We start from the raw sequence: 22263 nt of genomic DNA on the forward strand, positions 1-22263 counted from the left end.
AGCATGATTCACTTTTTCTCATCCTCTAACTTTCACAAAATTAAAAATCGGCTTTCTCTTTTAACCATTGCCATGCTGCCCTTTCTCAAGCATATCCAACTCAATCACATATTTCCATACATCCTCCGAAATTGGATGTATTCGAGGCTATCAGGCATCTTCCGGTATTTGTCTCCATGTTGAAGCGGAGGTTATGAAATAATTCTGATGTTACGCTTGAAAATCCATTTCCCCTGAACACCATTTCTCACCTTCTTTTCTTTTGACTTCTCTGCTTCAAAATAATTTGCTGATTGCTTCCTCGAGTGTTTTCTAATCTTCAAAAAAAAGTGTTTATGCATGAATAGGTTCGACACAGCAACTACTCGAATTTGACAATTTCACTTTATTCTTCAAAAACACCTGTCAGGCACAGCAGACAACCTTATAATCGCAAAAGCGCATAATCAAACTGTAAGCGTTCGGACAGAGGTAAATAATTCGTTTTGAATCATTGAAGGAGATGGCTTTCTGTAAAATCTCATCAGATAACGAATAAATCGTGTTGCCTTCAAGCCATGGATTGGAATTCAAATTGTCGCAGAGAGCAGAATATAACAAATTGGCTTAAAATTATTCATCTTTCTTTGGGCATGCATGTGACATGATTTTTCATCGTCTATTTTGACAGCATTCAATCGATTAATAATTAATAAGAAACAGCACAGGCTTTGATATGGATGTATTTTGCAGAAATGCACCATGCAGCAATACGCCCACAAACATATTTGGTGTTTATTTCGTCTGCTTTCACAATCATAGCTCGACTGTGTCTTTGGTTGGTCATGAAATAACAATCAATTTCCTCATCCATACAAGCGGGAACATGCACCTCAAGCAAAGATTGTCATAAGCCAGATAGAAATATTTTAGACACATCCAAGGACTAAACAAGAAGCATTCTGGTGTTGTCGATGAAATATTTTAAAAAAAAGAAAAAACAATTTCTCAATAATTATTGTGGGCTTGAATAATTATTCCTTCAAACAATACGCGTTTTCAATTTGAATTCGATGGTGAAAACATTGATTGCAAATAACTCAAAGTTTGGCAAATGAAAAAACAAAAAAGAAAAAGGAAAAGAAAAAATTCATCAAACAAATGTTCTCAAATAAATTCCTGAAACAAACAACTTTTCTCAAAAACAGAATGTTGTGTTTCTCTCAAATAAAAATATGTGTGGATAATATCGTTTTGAATGGAGTTCGTTGCTGCAAATGTTTATCGCTTCTCTTTTCTCTTCATTCAAGCATGCTTCAGCCATCTGTTGAACATTTCCAGCGAATTCGAAACACTCTTCAGCGCAACATCGTCCGAATGAACGAGAAACGCCACAAAAATGTCTTCCATTCCCTCTTCCTCCATCGTGTTCAGAACTTTTCCCTGCTCATCGCAACGCAGAGATGCTGAAGAAGCAGGAGAGAATGCCAATGAAGATGCTGAAGTTGGAGAACTCGAACAATGCTCGTCTGCCTCAGAGGCTCGGATAGCAGGTCCTCTGGCTGATTGCAAGTGAGGAGAATGCTGTGAAGATCCTGGTTTTTCATCGTGTTTGCTTTCTCTTTCCTTTTTTTGAATCTCAGCCAATTCCTCTCTCAGAACACTCTTCCTTCTTTCCATTTCCGCATACCCAATTCCTGTTGCAGATGCGCCTCTTTCTTCGTTTTCTGTGTGTGCTTCAACTTCTTCTTTGTCTTCTTCTTCGTCTTCTTCACATTCCTTCTCTGTTTTGCCATCTTCCCTTTTCTCCTTCGCTTTTTCCTCTTTCACTTTGTTTTCACACTCTCTGACAATGGCTGTCTCTATTGCCCACAGCATCATCTGCACTCCCGTGTCTTTCAGCCTCCCCAGCCTCTTTATCATCCTCCCAACCACACCTTCTGCAGGCGCCTGTCCAGCTGCCCTTCTTTTCTGCATCTTCTGATTTCCCTTCTTTTCTCTATCTGCACATTTCTCCTTCTCAATCCCCACCGGCTCTTCTTTCTCTCCAATTCTGCCTTCGTTGCACTCCAGCTCCTCCTCCTCCTCCTCCTCCTCCTCCTCCTCCTCCTCCTCCTTGCTGTCTTCTGCATTTTCGCTGTGTGTTTTTGTCTTCTCGCAAACAGACAAGCACGACTCCAACAGAAACGAGAGTTGTCGAGCAGAGCAGCTGTAAAATATGTTTCGAAGAAGAAACAGGGAGTTGATGTGAATGTTTGAAATCCTTGAAATGTTTGAAGAAGAAGAAGAAGATGATGATGATGATGATGATGATGATGAAGACGATGAACTCTCATCATCAGTTTCAATGCAAACTCCTTCATATTCCAGGCAATCAAATATCAAGTCAACAACAGACTTCTCTTTCATCCTTCGTTTGACCAGCTCATCGGCAAACTCGCTCGAGTTGTAAGCCAACCGCGCTGCCACAAACAACCCCAGAGAGGCCAGCTTCTCTTTTTCACTCACAGAAAACTTCGAAAATGATGAGACCTGATGCTCACCAGAGGGCATCACTGGATTTGAAGCACCCGATGAGCTCGATTTTCTTGGGCCCGCAGAACAACAAGCAGGATTCAACGCTGTGTCCATGCTCTCCAATGGATGTGGCTCCATTTTCTCTTCTTCCTCGCTTTTGGATGAATTGCAGCTGCCAGCATCACTCCATTGCAAGCTGCACAGCATCTTCATGAGCATGTCAACAAAGCTCAACTCAACCAATTCTCTGGCAACATCCTCGTTTCGCATGGCTGGCTGCGAAAGAACACGCAGACTCCAAAGAATAACAGAATAAGCCGGATGCAAAATGCAATTGCAAACAGAACGCGCTGCACCAAGAGGCAAAACAACGCTGCGGCAGGCTCAACAGAAAAATCAAAGATGCAAACAATTGAATGATAACATGAATAAAGAAGTCGTCAAATAAAAAAAATAAAAATAAAAATATATTTGGACGTGGCAAACCATCGACTGTTGTCACACAAAACAAAGCCTGAAGACTCAAAACAATATAATCCGGTGAATTTTTGCAAAATGAGTCTGGCCCAAGTGAATCAATAATGGCGCGTGCATAAGGCAACAGGCTGGCATCTGCTCCGCAGGTAGGATAATGAATCAGACACCACAATATCGAGCTCATCGAAATAATCTTCTCAGAAAAGGGGAATCTGTGCCGCACATCTGAAATAAATCGCTCCAAATGCCCAAACGTGTAATGGCGCGGAAGCAAAGGGGCCAACTCGTCGGACGAAGGATCAATCAGCCGAACAAGAACGGTGCTGATAATTTAGAGTTACAATCCCGTTTCATCCGCGCAGTCTTTGCAGCGGAAAGACATGAGCGCATTCCATGTCACAACATCAAATAGATCAACGAATTGGCCCGATGCGTTTGATCCCAGCATTTGCTGCATCTCGGAAAGTTGAGCGAAAGAAACATTCTCTCGCCGAGACAATTTGCAGACGAAATCTTCAACAACAAAAATGCAACCACGTCACAGGAAAAAGGAAATAAAATCAAATCGCTCAACCTCTAAAACGCACAATTGAATCAGAGCATGCCTCCTGACTTTCTTGCATTAAAAAGATTTGGCAAAATTTAGAAATAATTATGGGAATTTGAGATTTGGGAAATTGTTTTTTTTTAAGAAGAATTTGAGAACGAATAAAAGTGAGAGGGTTGTCTGGTCTCAGTTCAATGCACTTAAAAAATGACCACCTTTATTCTGTAAAAGGATACTTGTTTACAAAAAAAATATTTTCGATTTTGATTTTTCACTCTTCTTTTTTTGATTTTAATGTTTGTTTATAATTTCAAAATTAAAGAAATAGAAAAGGAAAAAAAGATAAATATGAAAGAGAAACCTATATTTTGAATTATTTTAAAATCTCTATTTGTAATCTTTCTTCATTTTCATCTTTAATTGTTCAAAACACAAAAAAATAGTTTCACTCATAACTTTTTTTCCGCTTTCTCAGATTTCAAATAAATTTGATTTTCAAATCTGTCAACAGGCATAATTTATGTTATTGCAAAATGTTTTGTGATCCCACCCGTATTTCAAAAAATAAAAACATTTATTTGCATCAGAATTCTTGCATTTATGAAAAAATATATGATTTGTTCCATCAATTTCTGTATCGAATACTAACAATTCTAACATTCTCATGCAAAATAAAAAATTTAAATTTTAAAAAGTTGAGGAAAATCTTTGTAAAGATAGAGTGGAACAAAATTCAAAAAGCAAAAAATTTCGTCTTATTTCAAATTTTTTGATCACAAAAAGTTAATAAAAGGTGCAAATTTATTCAATGAAAAAGCTTGAAGTTTCATATTTTCCCACATATAAACTATTTGTGACTTTTTGAAAAGAATAATCTATCTTTTCACATTGATTTGATTATTCCGATCTTTTTAAAAATGGGTATCAATTAAACCAAATGAGTTTATCGGAAAGATTATTTTGTTTTTTTTGCTTTAAAAAAATGAACTAAAAAAAAAAAGTTTTTGAAAATATATTATTCGAATCAAAATAGTTAAGTTTTCAAAAATTTATCTTGTTTTTTTTTATTGAAAAATTTCATCGCATATTATCATTATTTTTCAAAGCACAAAAACATAATCAAAACCAAACATGAAAAAATTTAATTGAAACTTTATTATAAACTTTCTTTCATTCGAAATTAGCAAACAGTTTTATCTACGAGTTTTTGTTTCATTTCTGTTTAAAAAATTAGTGTTCAAAAAAATCAAACGATAACTTAACCAATAGAAAAAAATATTATTGTGGGTATTTTTCCTTGAAATCGTCTGTTCCATTGTTTTGAAGAAAATCTCATTGTGAAAATGCTATGGAACAAAAAGTCAATTCACAGAACATAACCAAAAATGATTTGAAGCAGGGAACTACACTTGAAAATGAAAAAACAATGAAAGCATCAAAATACCAGCAACAGTCTCATTATTTAGCGATAGGATCCTTTATATATTTGGATAATCAAAGCCAGCCTTTTATTGCATTTAATAGGAAATGGATTTTTGTATTTAAAGCAATGAGCCTGACTTCAAAAGAACGAAACGTTGAGATTTCTTTGGATGTTTGTGAAATAGTTTTGGAAAAAAATTTAACCCCTTTTTAATTTATTCAAAATTTATTGTTATTGTAAAAGACGAAGGAAGACATTCCAGATGAAAATCCACTCTGGATAGACTTTTGGATAACATTTTTAAATCTTGATGATCCTTCACAAAACCACAAAAAAGGATCTAACGCAAAGTTTTCAAACTCACATAGAAGAGGAATGATTAAAGATTTCATATCGCAAACAAAAATTGAACATGAAGCCGGATTTTTGAATTTTAATGAGATTACTGTAGAAATAAGCATGCAGGCTTGAATTTAACTTTTGTTCAATTTTGTTAGTTAAACATCTTTATGACATTTTTACTTCAGATTCATGACGAAGAAAACGATCCCAATAGGCCAAGAGCAACAGGAATGATTGGCCTCGAAAATCAAGGAGCAACTTGCTATCTAAACTCTCTTCTTCAAACACTGTTCCATACACCTTTATTTAGATGGGTTTGCTGAATCTTTAAATTTATATACATTTATGAAACGAATTCATTACTTTTCAACTTTTTACAACTGTGAAATTGTAATGTGATTAATTATGATAATGATAACATTTATGCATAAATTGATAAAAAATACACGTCTCACAAATTTCAAAACATCTACACGAACGTTACTTATCCTTTTTCTGCGTGATGCTGATTAAATTTTTAGTCTGTGTACCATCTTCCGTTTAATGTTGATGTTTGGAAGAGCGAAGGAGAGTGCGAAGAAACAGAGGAAAGTGACTCAACAAAAATTCATTCATTGGCAACGCTTCCTCTTTCAAGCCCAATTTCCCCTGCTTCGTTTTCAAGCAGTTCAACTGCAAAGAAAATGAAGATTGCAGAGACGCTTCAAAGACTGTTTTATCAACTTCAAATGTCAGAGAAAAGGTAGTTTTCTTTGAGATAAATTTTTTTTCTTGCTATTAAAGAAATTTTGTGAAATTCTTTTTTTCGTTCGTTTCTTTTCTTTTCTTTTCTTTTCTTTTCTTTTCTTTTCTTTTCTATTCTATTCTATTCTTTATTTTCTTTATTTTATTTTATTTTATTTTATTTTTTTTCCTTTTCTTTATTTTATTTTCTTTATTTTCTTTTTCCTTTCATTTTTTTTCCTTTTTTTTTTTTTTCCTTTTTTTTTTTTTTTTTCCTTTTTTTTTTTTTCTTTTTTTTTTTTCCTTTTTTTTTTTTTTTTTTTTTTGTTTTAGTGTTTCAACGACCGAACTGACGAAATCGTTTGGATGGAAAGAGGCTGATGCATTTCGGCAGCATGATGTGAACGAGCTGAACAGAATTCTGCTGGAAAGACTGACAGAAAAAGCAGAAGTATGTCAGAAACTGCCTTATGAATGAAAAGAAAAAGCAATTCTTTTCTTTTCTTTTCTTTTTATTTAACTTTGTCATTCATTTTTTCTTTTTTATTTTTCTGAAACAATTTTTGTTTGTGTGTTTATTTGATTGGAAAAGAAGTTTAGATTTTAATTTGTTGGACAAGAAATACGATAATAAAACATTTCAATTTTTTTCATTTTCATTTTCATTTTTTTTTTTATTTTGAACTTTCTTCTTTCTTTTTTTTTCTCAATTAATGATAATATTTCTATTGATTTTAATATCGTTTCAATAATCGCTAATTTTTCTTTTTTATTAATTTGTTAATTTATTAATAAATTTGTTCTTTTTAATGTTCGCTTTATGCTTATGAACGATAGCACACTCCCTTTCGAGGAGCCTTTACTCATCTTTTGGAAGGCGAAACCGCACATTCAATCACTTGCTTGGACATTCCATACAAAAGCATCAGGACTCAGTCATTTATGGATATCAGGTATTTTTATTAGGTTTTAAGTTGTTAGGTTATTAGGTTATTAGGTTATTTTATTTTAAAAGAAGATTGAGGGACTTATTGAAAGAAAGAAAGAAAGAAAGAAAGAAAGATGAAATAGTTAGAATTTTATTTGTTTAACTATTTTTTTTTAAAAAAAAACTTATTAAATTTCCACATTTATCATTTATTTTCATAAAAATCTCATTCAATTCTTCCATTTCAGTGTTCAAGTGAAAGGATTCAGATGTCTTGAAGATTCGATCAAACATGCAACACAAGAAGAAATACTTGAAGGAGAAAACATGTACAATGCAGAAGGTTACGGACTTCAGCGAGCGGCAAAGGTATCTGGCTGTGTTAAATGAAGATGAAGTGCATATTTTTATTGTTGTTGTTATTATTTGAAGATAGTTTTTATCATTCTCTTTTCTAATCTTTTCTTTTCTTTTCTTCAAAATTGAATGCTTATTTTTCAACGAAATGCACAGATTTATTTGTTTGTTTTTAAAATAATTTTGTTTTTATTTAACATATTTATTTATTTTTTTCACTCTTCTCTCATTTTTATTTCCCTTCAAAAAGTCAATGAAATTCACCCGTCTCCCACCTGTTCTGCACATCCAGCTGAATCGCTGGGAATTCAATCCAAATGTCGGCCTTATGACGAAAGTTCACGACCGTTTTTCCTTCCCAGTGGAGCTTGATATGAGTCCATATATGACCACACTAACAGAGAAAGAGAGAGAACAAGTGGAAAAACAGAAGAGGGAGGAGAAGGAGAAGGAAAAGATGTATCAGAAAATGAAAAGAGAGAAAGAGAGGGCGAAGATGGAGGAAGAATGGAGGAAGAAAGTAATGAGTGAGTTAGAAGAACTAAAAGAGCTTGGATTAGAAGATAAAATCCAGAAGAAGATGGTTGAGATACAAGAAGAAGAAAGGAAGATGAAGATGGAGAGAATGCAGAGCGAGGAGAGAGAGAAGAAAAGAGAAGAGGAAGAGAAGAGGAGGGAAGAAACGAGAATGAAAAACGAGATGAAGAAGAAAGCCAAAGAAAAAGAAAGAGAGGCAAACGAAGAAGGAAGAGAAGGAAGAGAAGGAGGATGTGATGAAAATGATGGTGATGATGAAGGCGAGCCCCCAATAGCAGAAGAAATGAAGCAGCGGTTTCCTTTTGTCTTCAAAAGCAAAAAGAAAGAGAAAGAGAAAGAGAAAGAATATACAAATACCATCTCGAATAACTCCGAAATAACATCAACAGGAAAAGAAACAAATCAAACTTTATCTCAACAGAATGAATCGCCTTATGTTTATGTGCTGCATTCTGTGCTTGTTCATCGGGGGGATGCGACAGGAGGGCACTATTTTGCACACATTCAGCCGAAATGCGACGGCAAATGGTTCAAATTCGACGACGAAAATGTGACTGAATCTTCAGAATATGCCTCAGTTGACTCGAATTACGGAGAAACGCCCAAAAAGAAGAGAAAAACAAAAAAAGCTGGAAAAGCAGGTTCATTTTGTAGAGCGACGAGTGATTATGTGTCTGATGACATTGACATCTCAGCATTGATGGAGATGATGAATGAGGCAGAGGCTGTGGCAGAAGGAGAAGGAGAGACAGAAACAGAAGGAGAAGGAGAAGGACAGAGCATTAAAGGAGACAATAATAGTAATAATAATAACAATGGCATAGATTATGTGGAGGATGATGAACAGACACAGAGGGATTCTGAACGCGATCTGTTGGATGACAGCCTTTCATTGAATGGGACAATCAATTTGAATGACGATTCGATGTTTGTAGAAGGAGGAGGAGGAGTAACTGCAGCAGAAGCAGAAGCAGCCAGTGCAATTGAGCACACATCCACATCAGCATACATGTTGGTGTACATTCAAAAAAGCAACTTGGAGTTCATTCTGAGAGAAGTGATGAATGAGGATATTCCAGAGCATGTGGTGGAGTCGGTCAGGGCGACGGAGGAGAAGAAAGTGAAGAAGTGCTTCTGTTTGTACACAGACGATTCTATTCTGAGGAAGCCTGTATTTGGAACGAGGTCAGTGTTTGACGAGAAGGAGGCAGCGAAGATGAGGGTGTTTGTGAAGAAAGAAGGGAATCTTGTGGATTTGCACGAGATGATTGAGAGGCATTTGAACATTCCGGTTGAATGGCAGAGGATAACAGCGATGAAAAGCGAGGCGAAGAAGGAAGGGAACCAGAGATTGACGAAGTGGAGTATGAAAAGAGCATATTGTGGATGTGATGTGGCAGAATTGATGAAGAAAGATAAAAAAGAAGAGAAAGAGAAAGAAGCAAAAGGAGAGAAAAAAGGAGAGGAAAATGTTGTTGAAATAGAGAAAAGAATTGAATCTCTAACAAAAAACAATCGTTTGGATGAATTGTTTCCTTATTCATTGAACACTTTGTTTGTGGAAGAAATGACTGAAACATCAAATAATAGAAATGAAAATCCAATGCAAACTTCTCAAATATCATCTCTTTTTCCGCAAGAACAAAAAACTTCAACTTCATCAATTGTTTCATCTTCATCATCATCTTCTTCTTCTTCCATTTTTCTATTTATAAAGTTCTTTGACTACAAAACAAAAGAAATAACATTGCTTGGCCGTGTTATTCTCCCTTCTCTTTCTTCTTCTCTTTCTTCTCTTCTTCCTCAGCTGACAATTCTGATGAAAGTGGAAGACGTGAAGAAGAGATTAGTGCTTCTTAAAAGACTTTGGGAATTACAAGCAAGTTTAAGGCAAGAAACAATTGTGAAGTTGAAAAGAGACAAAATTGAACAGAAATTGAAGGAAAAAGCAGAGGAACAAAAAGAAAGCAATATTTCTGCGAATGATTTGAATTCACAAGATAAACTGATAAATTCTAATAATTCCACAAAAGACAATGAAATGTTCATTTATGACTCGATTGAAGTGACAGAAGCCGAAATTGAGAAAGAAGTGCTTGAGAACATCAAACAATTCTTTGGAAGAAGTGAAAGCTGGTTGAACAGCTCATCATCTGCTCATTCTATTATCCCTTCTCCTTCAAATTCTGCTGCTCCTCAATCTTCTCCTATGCCTTTCACTTCGCAGTTTCTTGCTTCTGGTTCTTCTGATATCCAGCAAATATCATTTGTTTCGTCTTCTCCTTCTGTTTCTTCCCCTTCTCCTTCTTCTCCTTCTCCTTCTCCTGCTTCAAGTTCATCTTCATCAAATTCTCAATCATTGTCATCATCTTCTTCCGCTTCGTCTTCTTTGACATCTGCACCTTCTATTATTTCAACATCGTTATCATCATTATCACATTCATCATCACCATCTTCTTCTTCATTTTCTGATAATGTTTCTTCGTTTCATTTCACCAAAACTCCACCATTCACATCTTCTTCCTCCACTTCATCATCATCTTCTTCTTCCTCTTTGACATCTCATCCATTCTTAACTACACCTCCTTCTCTTTTGCATTCAGATACACTTCAGATTTCTTCTTCTCCTCTTTCATTATTCACTTCAAATTCATCATCATCATCATCATCTTCTTCTTCTTCTTCTTCTTCTCCTTCCCCTTTTCTTTCTCCTCCTTCTCTCTCCTCCTCTCCTTCCTCCTCCTCCCTTGCCCACTTCCCTCCTCTTTTATCCTCCTCTGATATCTCTTTGCATCGCTTCCCTCTTCGCGTCCACCCTCCCCTCAACATCAGCACAGCCACGGCTCAAACTGCTTCTCTTCAGTCTGCAGATGAATTGCTTGTTCAATTTACACCACCAGCTGAATATCTGTCTGAAGATCCGAATGCTGATGCTTATGAATGGCAGATGGCGAAGGATTATGCGGTGACACTCGAGTTTGAGGAGGAAGATGATTTTGATGTGTGTTGGAAGAGAGTGGGTGTATGATGATTGGTTTAAATTTTAAATTTTAATGTATAATTCCTTTCTGTTTTTTATTCAAAGAATTTTTGCATTTTATTTTTTGTATTTATTCGATCTCACATTGAATTTTTTATTTATTTATTTATAAATTTATTTGTTATTAAAAAAACAAAAAAAAATTTTTTTTTCAATGTTTAATAGTTCCGTATTCCCACCATCCGCATCACGATCGACAGCCGGAGCAGCTGGAGCCAACTCCTCTCTGTTCTCTCTTCACACGTGCACCACCCGCCAGACAAAATCCGCATCTCAGTCACAGAAGGCTTTGAGAATACAGCCATTTTACCGTCAAATCAGAACACAATTGACTGTTTTTTGAACAACGGGCCATTGGGAATAAAGGCAGTGATGAATCAAACTTCTTCTTTATCTTCTTTATCTTCTTCTTCTTCTTCTCTTTCATCCGCATTTTCCTATACGATGCTAACAGATTATTCACTCAAGCGAAAAGAGGAAGAAAGAAAGAACCGAATGGCGCTGAAGTACAAGCTATTGGAGATGGATGCGGAAGCGTATGAGAAGCTACAGGAGGTGGAAGTGAGTGTGTGGAGTCAAACGAATGTGTTTCTGATGGAATGCAAATTGTCTGTAAAGAAAGGAGGAAAGATGGAGGATGTTGTGCAGGTGCTGAGGAAAGAGGTGATGGAGAATAAAGTGAAGAGGAAAGTGGTGGAAGAGAGAGGGGCGATGGTGGAGATATGGGAAGAGGAAGAGGAAGAGGAAGAGAAAGAGAAAGGAAGGAAGAAGAAGAAAGAAAAGACGAGGAAGAAGAAGAGGATGAGAAGAAAAGGAAACAAAGAAAGAGAAATGAGAATAATTGAAGATAATAGTGAAAATAATAAAGAAACACAATTGACTGATTCAGATGCTCAACTGCTGAAAGGAGAAAAAATCAAGAGAAGCGAATTTTCAGATGAGATTATTGTTTTGGATGAGGAAAACGAAAAGATGGAAGAAAAGAAAAGAAGAATTCAACAGAATGAATCAGAAAGTGGGGAAGAAATTGAGGAAGAAGAAGAAGAAGAAGAAGAGGAGGAGGAGGAGGAGAAAGAAGAAGAAAAAGAAAACGCATCCGAAACTGAAGATAAACATGAAATCGAATCAAAAGCAGAATCAGGGAAAATTGTTCGAATTGCCACAGATGAAGTGAAAGATCCTGTGCTTTATGCGTTTCAGGCAGTAGACATAGAGAAAGTGAAGATGCGAGTGGTGAATGGAGATTATTATGCAACAAATTATCTTCTGGGCTTGTCTTCAGAAATATCCACTGATTATGTGCTGAAAATGAATTATATGGTTCAGGTATGGTTGATTTGTGTTTATTCTATTTCTTTTCTTTTTTTTCTTTCAATTTTTATTTCTATTTTTCTTTCAATTTTTATTTTTCTATAAATGTAAATGATGAATGAACAATTGAAATTATATTTTTGTAATTTTCTTTCTAAAATTTGTTTTGTTATTAATGTTTCTTTATCTATAGATTTTTATTTCATTCATTCATTCATTCTTTTTTTTTCCTTTTCATAATTATCTTTTCTATTATTATTCTTATTATTCAATAAATAGTTTGTCTCTGATGATGCAGATCCTCTTCTGACTGGTGAAGTTGTACCTCCAAAGCTTTCACGTTCCGCCTTTTCATCAAGTTTCGATTCTCCTCTTTTAACATCCTCCAATCAAAATAACGAAGATGGAGAAGGAGGAGAAGGAGAAGGAGAAGGTGAAGAAGAAGAAGAACCACTTTTAACTCTCCCTTTGGATGATAACAAAGCCGAATTAGAAGAAACCCCGCCTCGTTTCCCGCTTTCGTATGAGAATCGCCGCAAAATGAATGAACAGCCAAAAGGAGTGTTTACAAGGAGGAGGGGAAGACACAGACTGATGAGTATGAATGAAAGAAGAGGGAGAGATTGGAATTACTGTGATCCTGAAGATGTTGATAATTATGATGATTATGATGATAATGATGATGATTATGGAAATTACAATGGAAATGACTATGAAAATGAAGGGAATGATTGGAATGAACATGAACATGACAATGAAGATGGCAATGAAGATGGAGAGCAGACAGAAGAAGAAAGGATTTATGATGCTTCGTTGCGGAGAAACCTAACAAAATTTAATGAAAAAGATGAAAAAAATAACAATAAGAGAGAAAGAATCAATGAAGGAAATGAGCAAGAAACTGACAGCAGACAAGAAGGTTATAAAGTATCGAGAGATTTATATGATCATCAGGAGCTAAAAGATGGAAGAGAAGGTCTTGCAAACAATAAAGATGCAATTCAATCAATTGAAAACGTAAATGAAATAGAGAAAAACATGATGAATGAAGGAGAAATTAAATTGGATGATGAAGAAAAACTCGAAAAAGAAGAATGTTATGAACAAGAAAGTCGAATAAGTGAAGTTGAGGATGAAGGAGATTCTGATGACGTGGATATCGCAATCAAAGCCATACAAGAAGCCAAAAAGAAAGACAAAATCAAAATAAGAAATGATAATTCTTTCCATTCAACACAAATTTCTCATTCATCAATAAAGAACAACACATCCTCTCTCAGTTCAATTAACAGAGAAAACGAGCAATCATCTTCTGGAACCGAAAATAACAAGCTCAAAAATTCAATTCCCTTTGGCCCTCAGCCATTAAAACGAAGTGGAATACCACAAAACAATGGAAAGAAAACACCTGATTTGCTATCATCAGTCAGTTCTCCTTTGATCGAATCAGATGTTAATATCAATTTAAAGCAAAGCAAACAACAAAAGCCATCTTCTTCTTCTTCCTCTCCTTCCTCTCCTCCTTCTTCTTCCTCTTCTCCATCACCTCGCCCCATCCCAGTCTTCATCAGCACTCTTTTCTCTTTCTATTCACTCGATTTCTCCAGAGAGGAAAGCATGTTTGACTCGATGTTCTATGCAAACAGGAATCTGCCTCCATTTTTTGTGCTCCCAAAAAGAGGAGAAAGTGGAGAAGAACTTGAGCTTCGTGTGAGGGCGATGCTGATTGAGATGGCTGTCAGCTATTTTGGGCAGTCACAGTATGTTGAGAGGAGGCACAAGAAGATGATAAAGGAGATGAATAGGAAAGAGAGTGAGTGTTTGGATGGAAAGGGAAGTGATGATGGTGAAAATGATATGACAACTGTTTCTTCTTCTTCTTCTTCAACTTCTTCTTCTTCTTCTTCTGCTACTTCTTCCACCTCTTTGCCATCCAATTCAATCAAAACTGTAGTTTTCCCTCTTCCTCAGCAGCTTCTGATGAACTTAGAGACAAACATAACAGGTGTTGTTGCTGTTCATAATTATAATGTCAAAATGCTTTCTTCCATTGAACAAGTGGTTGGATGCAAGCCTTCTATTCAGCGCATTCGAATTGTGGTTTCAGATGAGCTTTCAGGCATTTTGACAGATAATGTGAAAGATTGGAAATCAGAATGGAAAAATGTGAACGAAGTGAAAGAAGATAGAATCAAAAACGATTTGGCAGAAACTGTTCTGTTGGAAGAAATCAAAAACAATACAAAGAAAAAAGAAGATAAAACAGAGAAAAATGAAATAATAAAAGAGAAAATTGAGACGAAACCAAAAGAGATATCTCTTTTCATTGAAAGAGACTAAATAATTTTTTATCAGTTTTATTTCTGTTAATTGAAAAATATAACCTTAATTAAAATTTTATATAATTTAAATTATTTTTGTAATTTATTTGTGGCTTATTTTTGTTTTAGGATGTTTGCTTTTTGAAATTATTTGTATTTTTTAAAAATTTTATTTTTGATCATATATCCCATGATTCAGTTATTAAATGCAATTTTCAGGATATAAGGAATTTCTCTATATTGAGAAGTTTAACTGAAATCTCATCAATTTGAAGATTGCGGCTCCGTGAAGTTAGCCTTGAGGGGATGATTTCAAGGGGGAAGGTCTGAGAGATTTTCGTTCCGTGAGGAAATGTTGCGAAAGTAATATTGTGTGAATGTATTATTGCGAATAGCAATAAACCAACACACTGACAGAAGTAGGAGAAACAAACAACAACAATTTGCCAGTCGAGTAAAATCGATTTGTAGGATTGTCCGTTGGCTGAGAGGTGACTTCTGGCTGTATGTTTCCCGACTCAGAAGAATGTATTGGAAGATGAATCCTTCTTGGATGATTCAATGCAGGACTCTGGGATGGTCAACTGTAGTCGAATCTGCATATGCAGGTGATGGTTTGCTCATTGAGTAAAGGCATTGTCTGCTATCACCCAATTCAGACTACTTCAGATTGGTTTGCTTCAGTTCTATTTTACAAGATAGATTGAAGTGGTTTTAGCTAAAATTTTAAAGTAATTCATGAGCAAATGTTCTGATAAATTTTTTTGAAATTAATTTGATGGTTATGAAATTGGTAAAGTTAGATCCTTCATTACTTCGTTGTTCCAAGCTCCAGATCCTTTCTTCTTCCAATTGTTTTCTTTATTTGGTGATTTTTTTTGGTGAGATGATAGAAGTGATACATGTAACATTTTCATGAATAAACAAGAGTGAAGCACATTTCCGTTCAAGGACAATATAAAATAAGGCAATAAACATTGAAAAAAGAAAGAAATTGGTAATTTGTCAATCACCTTGGAAAATAATAATAATAATAATAAACAATAATTTGAAAAAGATAATTCATCAATAATTATACATAGTGCAACGCGCCAAAGGCATAAAATGAATGCACAGTTGGTGTTTCTACATAATTCTAATGGAGTTTATCGAAATAAAATCAAAAGCAAGAGAAAATCTCAAAATTGTCCTCTTTTCAAAGCCAAACGCTTCATTCTATCGGTTGTTCCTTTAAGGGAAAAAAAATATAGACATTAAAGTCACAAAATGTTAAATGTCAATTCGAAAAAATCAAAAATAATTACATTTCAAATAACAAATAAATTGTTTTCAAATAAAAATAAAAGTTCAAACCATTTTTCGCTCCAGCTCCCGTTGATGAAAAATCAGCTGCAGGAACATGTTTCTCAACAGCTTTCATCTTCACATCATAAAACACATCCATGCTTCCAGGCACCGTCCCTGTCACTCCACTCAAGCTCTTGTCTTTCCTTCCATTTCCCTGTTTGTTCTTTCGAATACCCCCAACTTCCTTTCCTGCTCCACCATAACTCTTTGAAAATGAATGAAACGCGGTTGTGGGGAGTTGACTTGAGTATGACATATCCTTCTGTCCCAGCTTCCCATCTGCAAAACTTCCACCAGCATTCACACCCGATGGCAATGAAGAAGAAGAAGAAGAAGAGGAAGATGATGTTGATGAAGTTGCCCCATTTCCCTGTGCCATAAAGAAAGCAGCCCCTGGCGCATGGCTAACAGACACAGCGCTTCTCGGCAGCTGTGCCGCAAACTCGTTCTGCCCAATGCTCCCAATCTGCTTAAAAGTCAGCGAATCTGCTTTCTCCGGGTGATAGAATACATCTGCTGGCTTGTCAAACCATCTGTTTGGATCGTCCTCTTCTCTCGAAGGAGTCGACCAGAACGGAACTGTCTTCACATGCTGTCTCATTCCGGACGAGACGAGTGTGAAGTCAGAAGAAGAAGAGCCAGAGACAAATGTGGAGGCTGTGAGAGAAAGCGGAAGTTCATCGCCTGCTGCTGTTTTTAAGCCACTGCTTTCGGTTTCTTGTGCCACTCCCTCAGAACGTGAACGAGGCGTTCCACTGGGAAATGGAGAAGAAGACAAAGAAGGCGACTGTGAAGGGGAGAAAGTGGAGCGGAGAGAGGAAGGATGGCGGGTGAATGAAGACGAGGCTGCTCTTCTGACAGCTGGCGGAGAAGCAGCAGGGTCGAAGCGAGAGGTTGCCAGAGGAGATGAAATGGGCGAGACAGAAGCAGAACGAGGCGAAAGTGCAGGCGAAGAAAAGGGAGAGTTGTCAGAAAGAGATGGGGAGGCTGTTCCAGAGGCAGTGGGAGCAACAGCTGTGGCAGAACGAGGAGTGGAAGAAGAAGGAGAAGAAGAGGCAGCAAGTCTGTCAGTTGATTGAGGTGAAGCAGAGCGTGACGTGATCAGCAGCTGCTGGTGCTCTGCTATTCTGCTGTATTCGCGCCGCAGCGACTCGCTCAATGCCACCTGCGGATGCGATCTGCGTGGAGTAGAAGAGGCAGAAGAAGAAGCAGAAAAAGAGGCAGAAGCAGAAGCATTGGCATTGCCAGAACGGAATGTGGAGAGCCCTCTTTCCGTGATCACTCCACGTGTTGTGCAGGCAGAGTCTGAAGTGTCATAAGCCGCATTTGCAGCACAAGAGGAGTGTGATGTTTCTCCCAGCGGAGGAAAAGAAGCAGATGCTGTGAATGTCTTGTGCACCGGCTCGTCTTTGTACATCACCAGCCCCACGGTCTGGTCAGGGCAGTAATCCAAGTCGTTTGTTAGAGGCTCTTCAGCACTTCTTCTCCCCGACATCGCTGAAAAGTCCACACCGCACAGAGTTCTACTCCTCCCGCTCAGATGATCGAGCACTTCTGTGCTCATTTCCCGCGCCTGCCTCTCTTCCTCCTCGGCTCTCTCCCTAATCATTCTCATGCTCCTCTCCTTTGCAGCTTCTTCTGTCTCTTCCGACATGCCACTCCCTTCCTCGCTTTCTCTTTGCTTCTGCTTCTGCTTCTGAGTCTGCATCTGCTTCAGCTTCAGCACCATACTCCTCAGCTTCCCCGTCGGCAGTGCTGGAGACAGCAAATCTGTTGTCATCGTTCCTTTCGATTTTTCAAAGTCAACAGCTCCTTTCGGAGAAGTCCGCACCGCCCGCTCAGCTTCATCTGCGTTGAATCTTGCCTCGCTGGGCGTGTTCCACACCTCGACCTTCGGCACAATGCGCCACGACAGCCGAGGCGTCGCTAGCGTGCGGCTGAGGTCGGCGATCGTCTTGTTCTGCTTCTTCGACGACAGCAGAGAGAGGTCGTATTTGTAGATGGCGTCGCATCCTTCTCCTCCGCCGCCGCCGGCAGCGCTGGTGCCGCCTGTTCGTGTCAGCGCCATCGACGTGGCTGAGCGGCTCGACCGCTTCCTCTCTCTCATCTCGCTCACGCTGCGCATCGTCAGCAGCGTACCGTCCTTCAGCACAACACCAGTAGAGGATAATGTGGAAGTTAAAGGAGAAGAAGAAGAAGATGATGATGATGGAGAAGATGATGATGAAATGCCAGCCAGAGGCAGATGGATGCCTTTGCCGCCCATCCTGCTCTTCCGGCTGGGGCTCCTCACAGGCTCCACTTTGTGCCCGTCTCTCGATGTTGTGCGTGACAGATCAATCACTCCACCGCCTCCACCTCCAACTCCTGTCAAGCTGCTACCGATGCCCCACTGCTGCGGCCCGTTGACTTCGTAGATGCGGTCGACGCTCACATCCTCCTTTTTGATGTTGGCCTCTTCTCTTCCCAAATTGCTGATGGGCAGCACTTTCCCAACCTGCGCACCCTGCAGCCCCGCTTCGCTGGTGTCGTGGGTGATGTAGAATTCCGTCTGGCACTCCGAAGGCACCGGCGCAATCCCGCCCCGCTTCGGACGCGCTGGCGATGTCGAACGAAAGAAAGAGGACATTTGCATGGCTGGGCTGGTTGAGCGCGTTGTGGAGGCGGATGTCGACAGAGGCTGAAATGTCCGGCTGCGGAATGTGTTGACAGAGTCTGGGCGTTTCGAGGGGCTAATGTTTTCAAGGACTTGAGTGCGATCTCTTGTTGATGATAATCGAGAAGAAAGTGCGATTCTATTTTGATGATTCTCTTGTTGTGCCCCTTCGGCTACAACCGCTCTTCGTGTGAATTTTTCAGAATCAATGGCTCCATATTGAGGATGATAATGTCCGACGTTGGGCACTTCCTTAGAAACTTTTTCTTCTGTTGGAAAAAGAGAAGGACGCTCTGGAGAAAGAAAAGAAGCTAAAAAAAGCAATACATTTTCTCAGAAAAAAGAATATATGAAGAAAAACTCAAACTTGTTTTCTTTTGTCTTAATGACTTTGCTCCTTTCATCTCTATTTAAAAAATTGAATGAATTTCCAAAAAGAAAAACATTTCGCAGCAAAACTTAACAATTCCATTTTTTGGATAGCCACCGCTTCATCAATTGAGATTGATTTTGAATTCTTGCATTGATCGTCTTTAATAAAGAAAAAAAGAGTTGGATACAGATTTAAAATTCAATGAAATTATATTGTTGAAATTCAAATCAAACCAAATTTCATTTTGAAATTAAGAAATGATTTCATAATTGCATCTTTTGTTTTTCCATCTTGCTCTCGACCATTTTGAACTGTAATTTGAAAAAATATAAGAAATCAATATTAAACAATAAAAATGTACCTGGAGATGTGTAAGATTTTAAATTTTGCGATAGTAATTTTCCTTGATGACTAAACGATTCTGGTTCTTCGGGGATGGCGTATTGTTTGTTAGTTCCCAATGGAGATGAAATTACACTCATCAAAAAAATATGTTATTTCATTGATCATCGATATATGTTTTCTATTCCCTTTCTTGAATTTTCAACATATTGAATCAATTGCATACGTGATTGTTTGAAATTACACAATCTTCCCACTATAAAATTTTGCCTGTTATTTGTTGTTTATAATTCTTTCATTATTGTAAACGTTGAGAAATTATGAAAGGAACCCAACTAATTTTCTTTCTTTTTTTGATATTTGAAATGTACTTATCTGTTGAAACTGGTATTATTTTGTTGTTTTTTTTATTGTTTTTTTCACTTTTTATTCACATATAGAGTTACTTACAGATGTATATGTTTGCGATTCAAATGGAATAAATGATGAAGCTTGTGGAACAATTTCAAAACCATGTCAAACTGTTGAATATGCTGTTAATAGATTGATTTATTCTGATGAAGAAAATAAGCAGATGAGGACGATTTATGTTTCTGAAAAAAGTCAAATACGAAGACACTGCAAACTTTCACGATGTAAATTAAAATTAGCTTCTCCATCATCTTCTTCAATTACTTATTTATATTTCAATTTATCATCCGAAATTCAATCACTCCCCTGCATTGTTAATGAAGATTGTTTGTACATTGAGGATATTCACTTCAATTTTCCGTTAGACTTCACTTGCGTCCCTTCTGTTATTTGTAGCTCTTCTGGAAACTTATCAATATTCGATTCTTCAATATCCATTTCATCAAATACTAATGGCGAACAATTATTCAAAAATAAGTTTATCGAAGTTAGATCTGGTGCAATAAATATTACTCGTTTCGCTGTTTCTTTAATGTCTATTGAAAATGTGCTTTTTATGATATCTACATCAGCTTCGTCTGTCCTTTTCTCAGAACTCAATGTTTCAAATTTATCGATAAATTCATCCGCTTTAATCCGTTTTTTTGCAGAGAGCGAACAAAGTCAATCTTTTGTTGTTTATTTTCGAAACAGCGAATTTGTAAATATTACAGGCGTTCTATCGAAAGAATCAAATGAATACAAGCCAGTTTTAGGGAAATTTGATGAATGTCATGTTCAATTATCTTCCATTTTGATTGAGAGATGTACTTGGAACGAAAAAGAAGAGTTATTAGGCTGTTTAATGGCATTTAATAAATGTTCTGTTGTTATGAATAACACGAAGATTGTTGGAGAATTAGCACAAGGGAGTCTTATTGAAGAAGAAAATTCTCTTCAAATATTTCAAAAAGCTGAAGATGCACAAGAGAATTCTATTTGCACGTGGAACACCTCTTTACTGCGTTTTACTGACTCTAATGTTTCAATCACTTCATCTGCTTTCACTTCATCATCAATTACGCCGCTGTATTTTTCCGGAGGAATTCAAGAGCTGAATCACACAGAATTCAGTAACAATCGCGATCCTTATTGGGAAACGAGCGGATATCCTTCTGCGCGCCATAATGTCATTTGCAAGAATAATGGAAAGCTCACAATAAATGATATGAAGCAAACAGACAAGGCAAATAGTACAAGGAAAATTGGCTTATGGATTGATGGTGAAAACTGTTCCATAGACGGAATCGATTTTTCTGAAAGAATGTTTGTGAAGTTTAATCCATTTCTGAAGGCTGCCGCTTTATCATTGACTGATGGAAAGAAAAAGACTCATCAAAGAAGTTCTGCACTTATGAAAGTTTCGAATTCTCAAATATCTCAAAAAAATGAACTCGCACAAAAGAAAAGTCAAATGATTCCGGGGAAACAATTTCAAGAGGCAGTGTCGGAGCAAGATGCAGAGCCAGAGGTGATGGCCAAAGGAACTATTCGTATTGAAGGGCTTGAGCTGCTTCCTTGCCACATTTCATTGGAGCTTCTTCGAGTGGACAATCACACACAAACATACAGAAAGCCTTTTCAATTCGATTCATCAATGAATGAATCGTTTGCGACTGTGAGTGATGTTCCTCTTCTGCTGTTTGAAGATTCATTTGATGAAGGCGGAAAGAAAAGGAAGAAGAATGGGCCAAAATGGTTTGTGTGCGTGGCTATTGAAATTAGTCCAACTGTGAAAGGAGAAGAGGCTCAACTCTTGCAAATGGGTGATTCAAATAGTGAGCGAGATTATTCGTTTTCTTCCACTTCGATGCTATCTGCTTCGATTCCATCACTTCAGAGCAAATATTCACCTTTCTTTAAGCACGATTTATTAAGCAGCAGGTTAATCAGGTCAAACACAATAGAACTTAATATATCTGTTCTTTTCACCGACGATTCTGATTCTGGAAAGAAGAAGAAGCATCCTTTAACGGCCTCCAATTTGTTGGCTGTGTGTATTGTGACTGCGAGTATAATGACTGTTGGAATTGTATCTGTTGCTTGTTTGTTGCACAAAAATCACAAAAAGAAGAAAATAGCTGCTTTTACCAAAGATGTTGAAGAAGAGAATGAAAATGCCACGTTGGATGAAGAGAATATGCATGGCATTGCTTCAAATCACAGCAATAAGAGTAAAAAAGTGAAATCGATTGAAGTTGATCAGAAAGACAAAAAGAAGGCAAAGTATGTTCTATTAGAAGAGGAAGAAGCCACAGCCGAAAAATAGATGAAACAAAACATAATAAAAAAGAATTAGGAATCCTTTGTTTGCAAGTATAGTTGATCGTTGAATAAGCATCTATCTTGTATTTGACATTAAAATACCTTTTTGATGAAAGTTTTGCTTATAAAGCATCATTTTTTCCTAGAAATAAAAATGTGTATTGTTTTTCTTTTCTTTCTTTGTTTTTCACTTTTGAGAGTAATTGCAGTTTTGTTTTTTGCATTCTTTTCTTTGTTTGTGATTGTTTATTAGCTCTCAAACTTGATTAGATTTCATGTTCAATTTTTTCACAAATAAATTTAAACAAAATTTAGCTAAAAGTTTAGG

General features: G+C 37.0%; 4 protein-coding genes across 4 annotated transcripts; 2 read left to right on the forward strand and 2 right to left on the reverse strand.

Moving 5' to 3' along the window:
• Positions 1-996: 996 nt before the first annotated feature.
• MONOS_6472 (uncharacterized protein) lies at positions 997-3596 on the reverse strand (the record flags this gene model as incomplete). Its single annotated transcript, XM_067876710.1, has 4 exons — positions 997-2879; positions 2983-3296; positions 3354-3486; positions 3548-3596. The coding sequence occupies 4 exons, from the start codon at positions 3594-3596 to the stop codon at positions 1285-1287; spliced, it is 2091 nt and encodes a 696-aa protein (XP_067725096.1). The 3' UTR covers positions 997-1284.
• A 3354-nt stretch (positions 3597-6950) lies between these two features.
• On the forward strand, positions 6951-15496 carry MONOS_6471 (putative Ubiquitin carboxyl-terminal hydrolase; the record flags this gene model as incomplete). The annotated part of the gene is made up of 5 exons (XM_067876709.1): positions 6951-6961; positions 7185-7305; positions 7544-10831; positions 11036-12196; positions 12461-15496. The coding sequence occupies 5 exons, from the start codon at positions 6951-6953 to the stop codon at positions 14519-14521; spliced, it is 6642 nt and encodes a 2213-aa protein (XP_067725097.1). The 3' UTR covers positions 14522-15496.
• Positions 15497-15680: 184 nt separating this feature from the next.
• Positions 15681-19360, reverse strand: MONOS_6470 (uncharacterized protein; the record flags this gene model as incomplete). The annotated part of the gene is made up of 6 exons (XM_067876708.1): positions 15681-15730; positions 15856-18816; positions 18873-18911; positions 18965-19036; positions 19112-19189; positions 19240-19360. 6 exons carry the CDS (start codon positions 19358-19360, stop codon positions 15681-15683), a joined length of 3321 nt encoding a protein of 1106 aa, XP_067725098.1.
• A 327-nt stretch (positions 19361-19687) lies between these two features.
• Positions 19688-22248, forward strand: MONOS_6469 (uncharacterized protein). The gene has a single exon (XM_067876706.1). It carries the CDS (start codon positions 19795-19797, stop codon positions 21937-21939), a length of 2145 nt encoding a protein of 714 aa, XP_067725099.1. The 5' UTR covers positions 19688-19794; the 3' UTR covers positions 21940-22248.
• The last annotated feature ends 15 nt before the right edge of the window (positions 22249-22263 follow it).

This window comes from Monocercomonoides exilis (genome assembly GCF_001643675.1).
Source record: "Monocercomonoides exilis strain PA203 chromosome Unknown scaffold30-1206723, whole genome shotgun sequence".
In the NCBI taxonomy this organism is placed as follows: Eukaryota; Preaxostyla; order Oxymonadida; family Polymastigidae; genus Monocercomonoides; species Monocercomonoides exilis.